The 18,480-nt window shown below is 41.9% G+C and overlaps 1 protein-coding gene across 3 annotated transcripts; it reads right to left on the minus strand.

Moving 5' to 3' along the window:
• Positions 1 to 20: 20 nt before the first annotated feature.
• On the minus strand, positions 21 to 17,428 carry LOC308558299 (uncharacterized protein; the record flags this gene model as incomplete). 3 transcript variants are annotated; one of them, XM_081139839.1, is made up of 3 exons in its annotated part: positions 17,183 to 17,428; positions 6,018 to 6,119; positions 21 to 163 (listed from the first exon to the last, which is right to left on the minus strand). In XM_081139839.1, the coding sequence occupies exon 3, from the start codon at positions 138 to 140 to the stop codon at positions 21 to 23; it is 120 nt and encodes a 39-aa protein (XP_080995965.1). In that variant the 5' UTR covers positions 141 to 163; positions 6,018 to 6,119; positions 17,183 to 17,428. The 3 variants fall into 3 exon arrangements, with proteins under 3 accessions (XP_080995965.1, XP_080995964.1, XP_080995963.1); XM_081139838.1 differs by lacking the exon at positions 6,018 to 6,119 and adding an exon at positions 14,098 to 14,227; XM_081139837.1 differs by lacking the exon at positions 6,018 to 6,119 and having other exon boundaries at positions 17,183 to 17,424.
• Positions 17,429 to 18,480: the final 1,052 nt, after the last annotated feature.

Consider the following 18,480-nt stretch of genomic DNA (forward strand, 5'->3'; position numbering starts at 1 on the left):
GCTCAGGCCCGACACTCATCTCAGGGCCGAGGTGGTTCAGTCCTGCAGCGGCGGCAGGCCTCCCCGGAGTGTAACCAGATTTTCCTGTGGCAGCACCAGCACAAGGTAGTCAACAGAACGTGACTATCTCCCAAATACATATTTTCAAAGATCAGTCTTCTGCCTGTAGAGAAAAATCAGGGATCAGGATAAGTGCTAATGCATATTTTGAGTTTGTGTATTTTTATAGTCTAAATTGGGAATTAGTAGACTATACCCACCCCCACCCCACAGGCCACCTGTTCTTCTAAATAAAGTTTTATTGGAACACAGTCCTGCCCACTCACTTGCATACTGTCTATGGCTGTTTTCACCTTACAACAGCAGAACTGAGTAATAGTGACAAAGACTGAATGACCTACAAAGCCGAGATTATTTATTTTCTGACCCTTTACAGAAAAAGTTTGTCAAGCTCTGATCTAAATAATTCTCTTTTACAATTTTTTATAAAACGAGAGATGCCATTCTTGAAAAATGAATTTGTCACTAACTGAGAAATGAATCTATTGCAATTCACTGCTTTTTTGTTGACTAACCACTGTGGGCAAACCAGGCATGATAACTATGGTTGATGAAAATTGCCGAGCACAGGCTAAATATACTGTGTTCTGTAATTCTGCTACAATTAACAATGCAAACATATAAAAGCCAAGAAATGCTAAAATCAAAGTTCTCCTCATAGAGAACTTACATTTGTTCCATGATCCATTTGTGGCTAGACAACAACAGTACTATTTTTACTACTAGACATTCAGAAGCTAAACAAAGAGCTAGTAATTTTTTAAGGACTACATGCAGGCTGTGCCCCTTTTAACATCATTCAGGTTTTTTATTAAAAAATTTTTTTTCAGTTGTGTTTTTTTAATGTCATTGATTCTTGTACTTATAAAACTGAGTCATTCAGTCTGCCTATAATATAGAAAATGTAGTAATAACTTGTGATTGCAATGCCTTTACATAAACATTAATGTAAACACATAGATAACATTAAAGACATTTTTAAAATATAGCTATTAAACTAATTATCTAAAGAATCAATAAATCAGAAAATATTGATTAGAAGTATGTGACATCCTGCATCTAAATCCAAATCCCATCTGCAGCTCCTTTTTCCAAAAGAATTCTTTCTAATCAATAAATGTAGAAGGAAAGAGGGAAATAAGAAATTAACTCTTAAGCAACCATCACAGTAAAATCTGTTACAGACAAGATTCTCTGATGCATGCCAATATTAATGGGTAACAGTGTGAAGAGAAACAGGATTATCTTCATAGTTTCAAAGCATCTCTAAGATATTTATTAATGTCAAAGAAAAAGATGGTAACTCTACAGGGGAAAATCAAGCAGAAACCTCCTTACCCAAGTGATCAAGTTCAACATCACCATTAATAAGACATATGACATCGTGTGCCCTAGACACGATGCTCTGAGAAGAGCGCAACATCACAACATCACAGCGGTATTCTTGTGAAAAATGCAGAACCTCAATCTCTCCATGAGAAAACATAAGACAAACCCAAAATGAGAGACATTCCACAAAAGACTGACCAATACTCTTCAAAAGTGTCAAGATCACAAAGGCAAGGACAGACTGAGGAACTGTCACAGATGGGAGGCAATTAAGGAGACATGACAAGTAAACGTAATGTGAGGTCCTGGATAGGATCCTGGAACAGAAAAAAGACATCAGTGGAAAAGTTGGTGAAATTTGAATGAGGTCTGTAGCTGAGTTAGCAGCACTGTGCCAAAGCTACCTTCCTGGTTTTGACCACCGTTCTATGGTTATAGAAGATGTTACTATTAGGGGAAGCTGGGTGAAGGATTTCTAAGAACTCTCTGTCCTATTTTTGCAGTTTTACTGGGAGTATGAAATTAGTTCAAAATTAAAAATTAAAAAGTAAATTCAGTCCACATTCTTGCAAAATGTGTGTAACCTTGAGAAACCTTAAGAAATGTAAAGGTTATGCCTAATTTCACCATACTCTACCATTTAATTGGAAGAGACCAATCCCCCAACCCAAACTCATTCCCCTTCCCCCTAGAACCATTAAGGCCCTTGGCTGAGGGGCATTTTCCTTTCTTTGGAAGCTCTTTGGGATTAGGCTCCTACAGCAGCTCTTTACAAAGACATATTCCATTGTTGATAAATAAGTATTTATAAAGCAACTCCTGTGAGACAGACCCAATGTTAACATCTGGGGATAAAAAGACCAATAAAATACCGTTCCTTTTTTCAAAGCTCTTAGAGTCTCACAGCAGAGGACAAGGGTGACTGGGGGTAGGGGGTGGATATGTACTCATGCATATGCGCTGATATTTCAAGTACACCCAGGGTCCCAGGTGGGGGAGGAAATGAGGAGAAAGGCCACCGGCTTCCATCTGGGTCAGGAAGGCAGCAAGAAAAGTCTTCATAAAAGACTGAGCAGTGAAAGGAAAAGAAAAGTAGGCATTGCATAAGGTGCGCTCCAAGGAGCAGAAACGGGCACAGGGGAGTGAACCTGGGGTGGAGGGAAAGGCGAGGAGCTCCCAACTGGAAGGACACAACCCTAGTTTTGTTTGCGGAGGGCCTCAGATGCCATTTTGAAAAGCACAGACTTTGGAGGAAAAGAAAACACCTATAAAGGCCACTATTGGGTCAATGGAAACAACTGGAATACGGATAGTAGATTAAAGCACCATATCTGTAATAAACTTACTGAAGTGGATGCCCGTCCTGTGGTTCTGTAAGATAATATTCTTAGTACTTGAGAATACGCCCTGAAGGATTTATAAGTAAAGGTCCATGATGCATGTAGTTTATTCTCAAGTGGGTAGAACAAAAATTGTGTGTGTGTGTGTGTGTGTGTGTGTGTGTGAAAGAGAGAGAGAACACAAGCACACAAATGGGGTAAAATGTTAGCATCAGGTAAATCTGGGTAAAGGTACATAGGTATTTTTTGTACTATTTTTGTAACTTTCCTGCATGTTTGAAATTATCCTAGGTTAAAAGTTGAAAAAATTATCCTCAAAATGTAGAGGAATGGAATCTTTAAAAAACACACATATATGTCTTAAACATTTTATTTCAGCTTGAAACATACAGATGCAGATTTACTTAATAAAACCTTGTATTAGGCTGTTCGTAAGACAAAACACTATCATACACTATGGCTCGTTCACTTGATGATGAAGGCTGTGTCTGTCTGGGACGCAAGCTGTCTCCACATAACACAAAGAGCATTTGGGCCACAGCATAAGCGTTTGGGGCTCTGTGTTTGTTTTTTTCTGTTTCCTATTTATCTCCATCTGTTTTTGATCTGACAATATGATTTCTGCATCATTCATAATTTCATTTTCCAACAAATTGAAATTCCCAAACCATTGTTATATGTCATCTTCCAAAAATAAAAATAAAAATCACTGGAACCTTGATTTGTCAAAAACCAGCTAACTAATAAATTTGCATTCTATAATCCAATTAATTAGAATATTTTTTAAATGTCCAACCAAAACTTGCCTGTTGTAATGTAAGCTAATTTCTTCATGCTTACTTGTGTGTGTGGATATAAAGAATATATCTCACAAAAAATATGTATATCATGAAATGAGTACTCAAATGTGTGTCCCTCGGCCTTTTCTTGCTTTAATTACACAACCTTTCCTCATGGGACCTGTTTTCCATTACTTTAATTATCTTTGGCATTCATCTCTGAATCCTCACATCTCTTTGATGAACTGTGGTGACCAAAACTTAATGACTATCTATGTACCAGTAGCATATGGGCTCTTGCCCACTTTTTTTTCCCAATGGCATTATACTAATGAATCACATCTATTAATTATTAATCATAGGTGCCTTTCTTTGGTAATTAATGTCCTTCTACTTCCTCAACCACTTAAATTGTATAATTGGGACAATGCTTTCCCTAGATGATCACTGAGAAAACTACTTGTGAAAGCATAAGAACTTTACTGAAATCAAGATAAAGTGGGTCATTCAGTCAATGCACAGTTCCCTAACAATTCTTTCCTGTTACAGTTTTTCATATTATTAGAGACCAAAACTCAATTACTCTGGCAAGATGTGACTCTCAGCACATGGTAGTTGCTTTTTAATCTTGTTATCTCAGCTAATTGAATAATGATTGTACAATGGATCAGACTAGTGTCTCTCCAGGCTGAGATGCTAAGCATTATGCAAGGCTTTGGGGGCACATTATGGATAAGATAAGGGTCCTTCCTTTACTTAACTCACAATTGGCACGTATGTGAAAAATGTAGAAAGTACTATGAACACATGGTAGAGAGGCTACCAACTCTTGGGAGAAGGGGGGGTCTGACAACACTTCAGAGAAGTGAGAGGACTGAGGTACTGAAGAATGAATCAAGTTTCATTATACACAAGAGGGAAAGAAAGGAATTAGATGAAGGAAACTGTGTGTAAAAGGTTGGCAGGTAGAGTGCGTGGTATGTTCACAAGAGGGCAAAACCTAGTAGTTTGTTCCCTGGCTGAACATTAGAATCTCCTGGGGAACTTTATTTTATTTTATTATTTTATTTTTATTTTTTTATTTTATTTATTTTATTTTAAAATATATCTTTATTGATTTCAGAGAGAGGAAGGGAAAGGGAGAGAGAGAGAGATTGAAACATCAATGATGAGAGAGTCACTGATTGGCTGCCTCCTGCACGCCCCCGACTGGGGATGGAGCCCGCAACCTGGGCATGTGCCCTGACCAGGAATCAAACCTCAATCTCCTGGATCCTAGGTCGATGCTCAACCACTGAGCCACTGCCGGCCGGGTTCCTAGGGAACTTTTAACAAATACTGATGCCCAGGCTTCACCTCTAAGAGTTAGGTCAGGGTGGCCTAAAACTAATACAAAATAATATTGAATGTAAACTGTAATTGAAAAATAAAATTAATTTTAAAAGAGTTAGGTCAGGGTGGGAATGAGTTTCAGTAGTCTGGAAAGCTCTCCAGGTGATTCTAATGTGCAACCAGGGTTGTACAGTACAGGGCCAGGGCAAAAAACCCACAGAGAACAGTAAGGAAATGGCAAGAAATGGTCAGAAACTTAAAGGGGGGGCCCAGCTGTGAAGGGGTATGTATATGTCATGCAGGAGTTTGGTCTTTAATCTGCAGAGGGAAGCTCTCCAGGGTTTTTAGGCAGGGAGATGACATGAGGAAGATCCCTCTGGAGACCAAACAGATGTTACAATAGGGAGACTAGAGGCAGAGAGACTAGTTAGGTAGAAACTGAAAAAGTCCAGGTGAAATATGTCCAAGGCCTGAACAAAAACACTGGACTGGATGAATCTTAGAAATAGAAGGAGACACAGGTTTGCAACAGAAAATGTTGGGGGTTGTATTACTTGGACAGTGTGCAAAGGCAATGGGTTCTGTTTCCTAAGGCGTTGAATTTGAGGTCTGCATAAAACCTCTTACTGGAGATGCTCAGTAGGCAGCTAGAAGTACTTTCAAGCTTGTCCTATTTTGTTTCCAAACACAGTGAGTTATTGGACTTTTTATTAGAGCATTGCATTCAGAAAAGGCTAATACACTGCACAGCTCTGGGGACTCCGTTCACACTACATGAATATGCCCACTGGAGTGTAACAGCACGGTGGCTGTGGCTCCAGAACAAGGGCCAGGACAGGTTCACCATATGCCTGAGTTACTGTTCAACTCTGGATGACAACCTTCAAGAGAGATATTAAAGAACACAATGAGGGGTCTAGATGAATGCACAGGAAAAGCAGGAAGGAACACAAGGATATAAGAAGTAAAGGAGACTTAGGAAGCCACGGTAATTGTTTCAAGTGTACAAAGAGGTGTCAGAGAGAAGGATGAGTCACACTATGTAGGGATCCAGAGAGCAGAACTATGACCACAGTTTGAGCTTTCTCTTCTCTGCTCCAGTGAATTATCTCTACCCTAAATGAATGAAGTGGTATTATGCAAATTAGCATTAGATAAGAAGTTTCATTCTACCCACAGTCAATTCTGAGCAGGAAGTGGTTAAAAACATCTGAGATCAGTGGTGTTCAGTTGTTCATCATTTTTGTGGTGGCCTGAATGTGATGACTCACGTCATGATCTGAAAGTGAAGAACAAAACTCACTGCTGCTGTAGGAAAACAAGAGTGACGGACAGTGCACTGGAAAAAAGAAGGAGATGGGGCAATATTGCGTAGATGCTCATCTACTCAATAGCACTGCTCCTCTTCTTGCTCAGTTTATAGAATGCTGACTTTATTCAGGATTCAATCTAATGAGGGATGGCAGCCATCTACTACAGTCCTGGGGGATGAACATCTACTACAGTCTAAGCCAAGAAAACCAATTCCATGTCTACTAAAAATTGTCTAGGAGTGATGCTGTGACTCTGACTTATGAGATGGAAAGGAAAGTGAGCTGATGAGGGAAGAGAAAAGCTTCTGAGGAGGAATCTATTCCCTGATAAAGACAATTGACAGGGGTTGCCCTGTGTTTCTGCCTTAAACACGACTATATGAAACTGTGATATATAGGACTCAGGCAGCCTTCTGGTCACTATAAGAAGTGAACTCTAAAGATGAGAATCTTCTCTGCTGATGATGGACAAAAGAAGGAAAGGGAAAGGGAAAGGGAAAGGGAAAGGGAAAGGGAAAGGGAAAGGGAAAGGGAAAGGGAAAGGGAAAGGGAAAGGGAAAGGGAAAGGGGAAGGGGAAGGGGAAGGGGAAGGGGAAGGGGAAGGGGAAGGGGAAGGGGAAGGGGAAGGGGAAAGGGAAGAAGAGAAAGGGGAAGAGGAGGGGAAAGGGAGAGGGGGAGGGGGGAGGGGGACCGAGATGTTGAATGGTTGATGATATCACTGAGCTGCCACATAATCCCTGAAAATATCTGCCTTAGATTTCTTGTTATATGACCTAACTAAAGGTCTTTGTTGAAGCCACTGTCAGATATTCCATTAAGCATTCCTGATATAGTAGACTAAGGCTACACTGACTTAAGAGACAAAATTCTACAGGGGATGTGACAGAGATAGATTGATCAATCAATAGTCCAATCCTCTGTAGTTAGCATGGTTTTAAAAGCTGAAAGAGGTTAGCATAGCTGGAGACAAATTAGAAGAAGTAATTCTTTATTAGCCTAAGGTTCAATTTTCCATCCACCATTATCTGCTTCTATTCTGGAAGAACACACGACTACAAATCTACTGTGGTGCCACAAGAAGGAGTGTCCAAAAGCGGCCCTGGGTACCACTAAGGATTGCCTGGATAACTAGCCAGCTGGGAAAGGGACTCTTTTCCCCAGAGTTTATCAAAACCCAGCTTCTTGGGTCTTGAAGGTCCCCACATTGCTAGGTAGATGGCTTTACCAGACAACTACTCTCTATACCTGACACTTAAACCCAGACTCTGCAAATCATCTATTTATCCCACACTGCCTGTTCAACCGAGTACCATAGTCCAGCACTACTCTTCACGAAGATGGTGGGAAACTAGGACATCCATGTCTCTCTTTCTCATTCTCTTGATTTGAAAGTTTCCCCCACAGAACCTATTCCTTAACTCATACTGTGTGGAATTTTCTCCTAGTCCTGTGACATGGCAGGTGGCAATCAGGAAGGGATCCCACCTTGTACAATAAATGGGGCCCAACATGGGGCTCACTTTGTATGTCACTGATAGTGAAACTTACCACATGTGGCAACAGAGCTTAAGTTAAAGGCGACCAAGGAAATCAGAGAACCTCCCAAAGACTTTCATGCAATAATCTGAATTAAGGCAGCAGTGGTTTTCATTTATTCAAAATTGAATGTTTTAGGAATAAAATCAGAAATCTACACTTACCCAATGAACAACATAATTCCTTTTTGAAATATAGAGAAATTTCTCTACAGTTTTGCACAGTGGACAAGACTTCACAATTGTGGCTGAAATCCCTGAATGTAATATTTAGCATATGGAGATTTACACTGTGTGGACCAGAGCTTGCAAACTGGCAGCCTAAGGCCTGAATTTAGAAGTATGTTCTGAATCTATATTTAAAAACAGGAACTTTCATATAGAAATCTAGATGTGGGTCTTCTCTTAAAAAACTGAATGACTAACAACATGGGATCCTAGCCTTACATGCTAATAAAAAGCTAAAAAAGGGTAGTCACCATCTCCTTAGACTGAGCATGGACTCTTCAGCTCATCACAGTCCCATCCTCCCTGTTATCCCTGAAATGGCTTCCTTGTCAGTTCCTTTATTTTTTTTTTAGTCGCCATGCATTTTTGCACCTTCACAGCCACTTGTTTTATTGGAAGAAAAATATTTCTCTGTTCCTATGCTGCTATTAAAAGTGACAAACTAAAAGACAACCTGAAAAAAATCTCATGTTTGAAGAATAATTGTTCTTTATTTAAAAGTGAAGAGCAATTCCTTACTGCTTAACAAGCACATAGCCAGCTTCCTTGAGTCTTTTACATTTCCTTCTCTGGCCCCACAGCATCTGAATTCATAGCTCCTGGTATAGACAGTCACCACTGCCTGAGAAATGAATGGAATGTAGCAGCCCATCCATTAACTTAGGAATTAGTTGACATGCTAAAGGGCAGTCCTAGATACTTCTCTGACTCCAAGAATTAAGATAAATAAATCACTCACTATAACTAATCCACACTTACCTTCCTAACATATCAAATAAGCCAAAAAAGTACTACTAATAATTCAGTACTTACTATCTGTACAGTACTATTATAGTGCTTCACACATATCAATCCATTCAATCCTTACACCTGTACCAGGTAGGTACTATTATTATTATCATCCCTATTTTACAGATAAGGAAACTGAGACATAAGCAACTTGTCTCTAGTACTATTAACATCATCCCCTCATTTTATAGATAAGGAAACTGAGACACAAATTACTTGTCCAAGGTTATACAAGTAGTAAGTGGTGGAGTTGAGACAGGAACCCAGACTGATTGCACCAAACTCAAGGGAAAGGTTGCAAAAGATCCAAAGATCATAAAATCTTTAGAGGATCTGAGAATAAGAGGAATTAGAGGAAGTACTTTGTAGCTCAAAGTCCAAATATGGAAACCAGTGATGTGGCCATGCTCTGGTTGGCCTCATTCTACAAACAAACATCAGTAAACCCAGCAGGGACCTCGACAGCAGCAGAGGCAAAGTGAATGCAGACAAAGAGGAGCTGGGTCCCAGTTTCCAGTTGGCACAGACCCCCTCTGACTCAGAGTGTCTCCTGGTCCTCAGGTTTACTTTCTGTGAAATGAGGACATTGCACTTGATGTAGTTAAATGGTTTCTTGCTCAAATGCTCTGTGATTCTGTGACTGTCAGGAATCAAGCTAGCATTTGTCTAAGGGAAAAAAACAGATCTCTGGCCCTAGCTGGGTAGCTCAGTTGGCTGGAGTGTAATCCTGACATGCCAAGGTTGCAGGTTAGGTTCAACCCCTAGTCAGGGCACATACAAGGGTCAGCCAACGAATGCACAGTTAAGTGGAACAGAAGGTCGATTTCTCTCTCTCTCTCTCTCATCAATAAAAAAAAATGATTCACTGTTTCCACTTTTCCTGTCACATACACAAAAGCTAGCAAAGAAAAGATAGTGCCCCAGAGGGACCCTGTATACTACATGACATTTCTCTTTCAGAGAAGGGACAAGCACCTCCTGCCAAAGCTGGGCCCCAAAGTTCAGAATCTACAACAATCACCTCTTCAAAGCCTCCTGCCCCAACTTACAGTGACATAGCCATAGCAAATGGCTTTCTCAAGGCCCTGTCCCCACCTCACAGTCCCCATACCTTCTCCAGTGGTCAGTGACATGCAGCCCTGCCCTCTGCATCAGCCAGGTCACTCGCCATGCTTCACCTCTGTGTTCCCACACCTCACACTCTGCTTGCACACAGCAGTTACTCAAAGATTGTCTGAATGGTCAAAATCTGAATTTTAGTCTTTGCTATTTATTTTCTGTACCACCTCGATAAGTTATCTCAAAACTCTCAGTGCTTCTATTTCTTCATGTGCAAGATAATAATCAATTGTTTGACCTGACCACAAATGTTCGTGGAAGAATAGTAAATACTACAAAAAAGCTAAAACAGGCAGGCTGCCTGGGCCCTTCCACCACGATGCTGGAATTACTGAGTCTCAGACAATCACAGAAAGGGTCCCTCAATGTGGCCAGATCAGGTTTTTGGTCTTTGGGTAAGGCTGTACCCAAGTGACAAAGTAATACAACTTTATTTCACTTTCAAAGAGTTCCAGACACTCTTTGAAATACATGTGGTGGTTTTCCTGGCTAGGTGACATTGGGGAAAACCTTCCTGGGATAGGTCCCAATTCCCTCCCCTCGGCTGCAATCCTCAGTGGAGGCAAAGAACATCTGCTCATGGTGAGCAGCTCACACAGATGCCCTGCTCATTCACAGCCTGGACACCAGAGACTGGGCACAGGGAAATGATAGTCATTCTTTATTTTGCAGTCCTGATAGTCACTGAACAAATGCCACAATTACGCATTTGTTAAGACAGGAGACAGAAAATTGCATGCAAATGTGGGCTTCTCGGAGAGCTGTGGCTTACCAGCCGGCTGATCCCACTCAGACCCTGAGGAGTCTGCCTCCCTGAGCCTTCACTGTTTCACACTGAAAAGATTCCACTGCTTTCATCTGTCCTCACAGGAAAACTGGATCATGTGCAAAGTCCTTCAATGGCCCTTCTCGTGGCACCATAACTGGCATGTAATTAATTACACAGCAGATTCTAGGTTCGTGTGTCATAACTTTACAACAGGAAATTAATACTGTTAATTTCTTTTTAAAAGGTACTAGAAATAGTACATGTGCTCATATTTTTCTCTCTGGAGCCCAATTCTTCTGCCTATATACAGTTTAGCTGAAACATCTTTAAGTATTTTGCCTCTTAGACAAGTGCTTTTTTTCTACATTGGGGACAACCGTTACAAGGCCAAAGAGCCTTCTTCATGAGGAAGTCGCTCTGCCTTTACCTTGACAAAGGAGTGCATTAAAGGTGCTTCCAGCTACAGCAACTGGTGAGCCGGGAGGAGGAAATCAGTTCTCTGGCATGCCTCCTCCATTCCCAGAAAGGGCTCCACGTCTTACCTCCCTCCCCTCCACCAACCCCAGCTTCTGAGAAAAGGACTCCCCATGCACCAGGGCCCTTCGTCCCCTGAGAAGGGCCCACAACTTCCCATCACTTCTGCAATACCAAAGGCTGCTCGTGCCCAAACCTGAGAAAAAGAGTCTTCAATCACTGCAGATTATTTCTAAACTAGGGCCCATCATTCTATGTGGCCTTTGTGGAGTGTAAAGAACTGAAAGGAGAGCAAAATGTTAAGGAGCTGGAAGAATACCTTTACCCTGGCTTGCATGAAACTGGGATGACAGTCCTTGTGCTTAACGAAGGCTGTGGAGGGTGGGCAAGACAGAGTGTGGTGAAGATGGAGTGAATGAGAACATATATAGAGGCTGGGGCAAAAGCAGGTTTACAGTTGTTTGTATGGAAAATAATACAATAATTAGTAAATAAACTGTGTTTCTCGTACTCACAGCTGTAAGCCTACTTTTGCCCCACCCTGTAATCAAGCACTATGCAAATATTACAGCACCTTTAACACAGGAACTGATCTCACTTTAATGTCAAATGATTCACTATCATGTTTAACAACAAACAAATCAATAAAATGTATCAAGGAAGTAAAGGCGTAATATAAAAAATAATATAGAGCAGGAGTCAGCAAATGTTTTCTGTGAAGAGCCAATAAATATTTTAGGCTTTGAGGGCTATGAGTCTCTGTCACAACTACTTAACTCTGCCACTGTGGCACAAAAGCAGTCTGAGACAATACGCAAATAAATGGGACAGCTCTGTTTACAAAAATGGGCAGCACGCAGGAAATGCCTGCAGGGCACAGTGTGTGGACCCCTGGAAGAGAGGAAATCCTGTAAGTAAGCAGAAACACTTCAGCTGTCTCCATATAACCCTCATTCAGCCCTAGGTACAGGGTTACATGTATGAACTGTGTTTATCCCTAGAATAGAAGCAATGTGAGGGCAGAAATTTTATACTCACAACTGTATTCCCAGCACCTAGCTGTGTACCTGGCACACACCTGGCACAAATAAGTGCTCACAATATAGATTTGTTAAATGAATAAGTTAATGAATGAGCAACTTACAGGTTTGTAAAAGGTCTTTTTGCCCATAGGTGATTTTCCTGTGTCACCAACTGCACTCCGATTGCCATCTCATCCCCCCTCACACCCTTCTTTGCAAAACTGGACAACTCTATGGGGACTAGGGCACAAAAATTATGAATCCTTCTAAAAACTTTTACACTAATTTAAGAAAACATGCTTTTTAACAGTTAAGATAACATGTAAGCCTGTATATCTTACTTTTTTCTGACTCAGTTTTGTCTGAATTAAATCAACCTTTAATAAATTCACTCTCAAAGCAAAGGCATTAACTGTTGTCTTTGGAGAACTACAAGTTCATGCAGATAGTAACTTTCCTGATACTGTCAAATATACAGTTGAATACATTACACCATAATACTTTATCTTTTTAGCTTCTGGGCCGTTATCTTCTATAGTAACCACAAGGGCAGTCACATGTTATCAGCACTTTATTACAGGTCATACAATACCTACAGAAAAGTAAAAAATGACTCATTGATCTTTCCACAAAAATATGCAGCTCTCAAGCTCTCAGCCATCACTATACTTTTATCCAGTAGCTACTGAGAGCCCCCAGTGTGGCGGAAGAGGCACCAAGTGATATGTGAGGCACTATTGTGGCCCTTCCATTTTAAAAAACTGAGTTAAGAAGACAAAGTTAATATCTAGAAAAAATTTAAAGTAAGATAATATATAACGATGCTAATTAGTATAGATAGAAAGCTGAGTTCACTAGGATCTAAGTTCAACATGGGCACAGCACAATGTTGAAGAAACTTCAGACTATAAATTAGATTTTTTCCTGCAAGGGACCTTAACAATCATCCAACACCCTCACTTTACATCAGATGAGATCCAGAGACCCAACTAATAGGAATAAAATCATTGTTAGCTTCAGAGTAGCACATTTTTTTAATGTGTGAATAAAAAATGTTTATCTTTAAATTTTTTTTTCTTAACCTTCACCAAGAATATGTTTTTTCTGATCTTCAGAGAGAGAGGAAGGGGGAGAGAGAGAGAAACATCGATGTGAGAGAGAAAAATTAATTGGTTGCCTCTCGACTAAGGATCGAACCTGCAACCTAGGTATGTGTCCTGACCAGGAATCAAACCTGCAAGCTTTTTGGTGTACAGGACAACGCTCCAACCAACTCAGTCACCTGGCCAGGGCAAGAAATGTTTTAATAATCTATTAAAGATATATCAAATGCTCCTCACTTGCCCTTATGTAAAAAGTGTATGAATGTATTGCAAATTCTGAACCACATATAAAAAAGTGGTAGATCTCCAAAGCTGTGCTTTCTTCAAACTCTGAGACAACAGCACAAGTGAGCGCACATAGGATTTGATTCCAGCTGCACCGGCAAGTCTGACCACCAGCACTCTTTCTAGGAAGGTTTCGACTTTCAAAGCACAATGCATAGGGTATTAGCTCAATGAGCAAGGATGCTTCAGTTTCCTTGGAAGGAAATCAGGAAGGGAAGCTTTCTGCCCGGATTGAGCACCTTTCCAGGATCTGTTAAGTGGTAATGGCTTCTACCATCGGACAGCACCTCACTAGGCACAGAGATTGAGTGTGAATGCCCATATCGACCTTCCTCCCCATCTCAGAGGAGCCCGAGCTGCTGCTTTAACTTCCTCTTTGGCCGCAAGTAAAGGCATCTGATTCCTTCCTGCTGCAACATTTTCTTAGCATTTTAATGTCATTTGCCCCAGAAAACGATTTGCTTCACTGAATTATTTTTATGGGGTAATTTTCTAGAACACGTGTGTATTGATAGGGAAGTTATTTAAAACTGTGTTTCAAAGGGTAAGCAAAGCCACAACCTAGGACAAGGTTACCCGGTCACCTCCAAGCAATATGTGTGTAAGTTGTCCGCACGCACCTCTGTTTGCACAATCTTCCAGCCAAGCACATCGGCCACAAACACTGGGGCCCACAGACAGGAGATTTCTGACCTCTAGTCAGAGGCCCTTCTCAGAATGCCATGTCTGTCAGACTGCTGATGAGAGAATCTACAATTAAGAGAGACACTATTCACAGGCTGGCGGGTCAACATATACAGAAAGGTCACTGTATTCAGAAATCTGCCACGAAAATGCTAGGCAAGTAGTCCTGCCATAAACACACACACTCATACATACCTCACAAGCAGAAAAATAGAAGGGTGAGCAAGGTAAAACTCTAACTCACACGATCCTGCGAAATGAAATAGAGGAGTTTGCCTCAAGAGAAGCAGTTAAAAAAAAAAAAAAAACTTAAAAGGCACTAGTGTTCCTGGCAAGGTTCAGACGGAAAAACAGCAACAGATCCCAGAAGCAGAGCTCTAGCCAGGAATAACCTAAGCCCAAGCCATTTTAAGTAAGGGCAGGATAACACTCACTAAGCTTCACTGAATGGCCGCCCATGCTCTGGGCCTCCAGGCGGAGCCATGCCTTGTGGTCTACTACAAGTCAATCAACAAACATCAACCAAATATTTGCAACATGTTTAGGTCTCTGTGAGTCATTGTGGTGGGGGGAGGGGTTGAGCAGATTTTTGTCAGGCTTATGCCAGGCACTAATTAGGCACCAGACCATCTTCACAATGAAATCAGCAGGGGGAAGCATTTCCCCTAGTTTACATGTGAGAGGACTAATGCTGGGTGAATCTCACAAGGCCACATGAGTAATAAGTGAAGCCAATCCCTGACCTCAATTCTGCTTGACTCTAAAGCCCACAAAGCCACATTACCATGCATAAAATATGGCTCCTGCCCTAACGAGGCTTAAAATAGCCTAAACCAATTAGAGATCAATACAGCCAGTATAAGGAAAGGCTAAAAAACAAGTATCTTAAGGCTTTAAAGAAAGAGGAGAGAAATGAATAGTTAAAAAAGACATTATGAAAAAAGTAGGACTAAGGCTCCTCCACAGAAGATGGGTAAGATTTAAGATTTGCACAGCAGAGTGGAGAGAAGGGAGGGAGTTTCTAGGGAGAGCCTGGCTCCTTTTAGCAGGATAGCAAGAAGACCAAACCCCATAAAGCACAAAGATGTATGCTAAACTGAAAATAAGATTTAGATAGAAGAGATGAGGCCTGCTTATGAAAGGCCTTGTAAAATCAGTTAAATTATTTTAGAGAATGGAGAGGAACTGCAGGTGGCAAGTCAAGGAGTGGCATAAAGAAGTGATAGTTTAAAAGTTTAAAAAGTTTAGACTAACAAGGAATGCTGAATATTCCAGAAAGAGGCGCATCTCATTCATTCATTCATTCATTCATTCAGCAAACATTTACTGAGGACTTACTGAGAGCCAGGCTTGGGAGGCTAGCTAAGAGGCTGCTTGTCTGCAGGAGAGGAAAGGTGGGGTTCTGGATTAAAATATAGAGGGAGGGATCTATACACATCATGTTTCTAAGGTCTTGATGACTCATTGATATCAGGACGGAAGGAAACGAAGGAAAAGATAATTACAGATAAGTCCAAAGGTTCAATTGCAACATGATTTCCACCTCTACTAGGAACCTCAAAAAGCAATGAGAATAAAACAAACAACGGGGTTTGATGACGCTGAACAGTCAGCAAATAACCCCTCCCAAAAGGCTCGTTCTTTATCCTGGTAGCTAATTTACATATAGTCTGTAGGTAGGAAACTTCACCGAGAAAAAACATTTCTTTGGGACTAAAAATGCCCAGTTCCCTAGACAAGGAAGACAGACCTCTGCCTACTCAGACAGGCTCCATCAACCCTCCAACATATCCCTCCATCATCTAAAACTAAACCAATCTCCTTTAGAAACCTGACTACCCACTCCTGCCCAACCACCAGTTTTAACTTTGGAGATGGGGAACAATGCAAAGTGAAAAGAGGGGAAATAAGAAGTGGGCAGGGTCACTGTAGAGGGCTAGCCCTTAGGGAGAGGATATCCTTTTACATAAAGAATCCCAGCACATCTCTCATTTCTACATCCACTTCTTAGTGTTTTACAATTAACTGGTCCTCAAATAAATAGGAAGGTCTTGAAGATTCTGTACCAAATCCTAGCGCTTTGTTCAGAAACTATTTCAAATGTGCATATTTATGCATACATTAACTCCTAGCACAGCTAGCATATGGTTGAGTCGCAAATTCTTCTTAATTATTTATGATGACTACACAAATGTAAAGCTCATTTTAATTTTCTATCCAGCAATAGTACAATTCACTATTGGGGCACATCCAGGAAGCCCACTCATTGGAAAATGTGAGAAATGAAAACTGTAGCTATTAAACTTCTATTGCTATAAAGAGTGGTCCAGGACAAAATAAAAAAAACACAACTGCTAATACCTTAGAGAAATCTAGGCCTGCATGCAAAATTCAAGGTGGTATCTCAGCACAGTCAAGCTTTAGCAAAGGCGGATCTTTATTTAGTTGAAGTGGAAATGAACAGTCTTTCCGCAGAAGGATGCATTAAACTACTTTCCTATTTAAAAGTAAAAGCCCTCAATGTCAAACTTTAAAAGGTGCCTTACAAAAGAAACTCTTGTTCTAGAAAACCCTTCAACACCCCTCTCATAACAGGTACTCACATTAGTAGAACAGAAATCAGAGCAGAAAGAAACCCAGTGAAAAATGGTTGCACATAAATGTGTAAGGATTCTTGCTCAGACCCCTTGCGGGACAGCCAAAGGCCTAGTCAGGAAAATTCCAGAGCAAGTCCTCCACATCCTACTAAAGGGGCTGCAAATCGGGCACGAATCTTGCCCCTCTGAAACACTAAAAGGTAAACACCCATCGAAATCTTCCACACTCCGAGGAATCGGGAGTTTTCATGCCTAGAGGGAGAGACCCACATGACCGCGCAGAGAAACTACAGCCCATTAACCTCTCCCTCCGGCTCCGATCACTCAAGGGGCCTCGGAACAGGGGTCCCCCCGGCAGCTCCAGCCCATCGCCCCGACTGACAGGTCGCCCTGCAGAAGCCCCTAAATCCCTGACCCCACTTACTGGCGCGGCGAACACAGGCGGGGGCCCGCCCCTGCGGTGAGCGCAGCTCCCCGGCGAGCGGGGCGCGGCAGCGGGCTCGGGGACCGAGAAGCGGGGCGATCCCTGCTAGGACGGGCCGAGGCGTCCGTGCCGGGACACCCGGGAGGTCCGGCGAGTCGCACGGGCCGCGCGGCGCATGGTGGAGCAGCAGGAACCCGGCCGCTCTCCAGCCTCCAGCAGGAAAACAAACAAAAGGCAGGGAGGCTTCGAGCGAGGACGACGGGCCGCTTTCCCTGGGAAAAGTTGCCCTGCAGCTCCCCTCGCTGGCCCTGCGCGTCCCTGCACCGCGCCCGGCGCCCGGGGCGCGGAGCCGCTGCGCTCCGGGCTGCAGCCGGGGCCGGGGCGGCCCAGAGCCCACCACGAACCGGCCTCAGCTCCAGACGCGCCCTTCCTGCAGCTCGGCTGCACCGCCTGTCAAGATGGAGAGACGGTGGCCGTGCATGCACGTTCTGAGAACATTTCATTCCAGGTAAGCATGGCGAAAACGTTTCTCCTGATTTAAAACAACAACAGGTAACTGAGGTTGCAAGACACTGCGAAGGAAATCAATGCCACTGAACTGTACACTCGAAATGGTTAAGATGGCAAATTATGTTATATATTACCACAGTAAAATATGTCTACAGGAAGGACTCAACTGATTGCCTGTTGGCATTCATTTGAACTGAAAGAATTTTTATATTAGCAACTTGAGTTTGAAAGACTGGATTGTTATCCAGGTGGGAAACAGACTAGGTATGCTCCACACAACAGTTGTCCTCTGTAACTAGTTACTAGACCGAAGTCTAACACTTAACATTTTTAAAACACATTCACTTGCATCTTAGACATTACCTTAAATTCTCCATATAAGGACTGGCTCTGAAGCGCTTTGGAAAAATGTATCACTTCAAGGTCCTCAATTTAAATTTACATAATTGGCCCTAGCCTGTTTGATCAGTGGTTAGAGCCTCCGCCAGAGGACTGAAGGGTCCCAGGTTCTATCTAGGCCAAGGGCAGCACCTCAGTTGCAGGCTCCATCCCCGGAGGCAACCAATCAATGTCTCTCTCTCTCTCTCTCTCTCTCCTTCAGAAAAAGCAATGGAAAAAATATCCTTCAGTGAAGATTAAAAAATAAATAAATAAATAAGTTTACATAATTGCCCCAAGCCAAGTGGTTCTCAAACTTTAGTTGGTGGCATCAGAATCACCAGAATCATCTGAAGGGTTTGTTAAAACCAGATTTCTGGACCCTATCCCCCAAATTCTGGTGCTGGTAA

The sequence above is a fragment of the Miniopterus schreibersii genome (genome assembly GCF_964146895.1).
Source record: "Miniopterus schreibersii genome assembly, chromosome: 6".
Classification (NCBI taxonomy): Eukaryota; Metazoa; Chordata; class Mammalia; order Chiroptera; family Miniopteridae; genus Miniopterus; species Miniopterus schreibersii.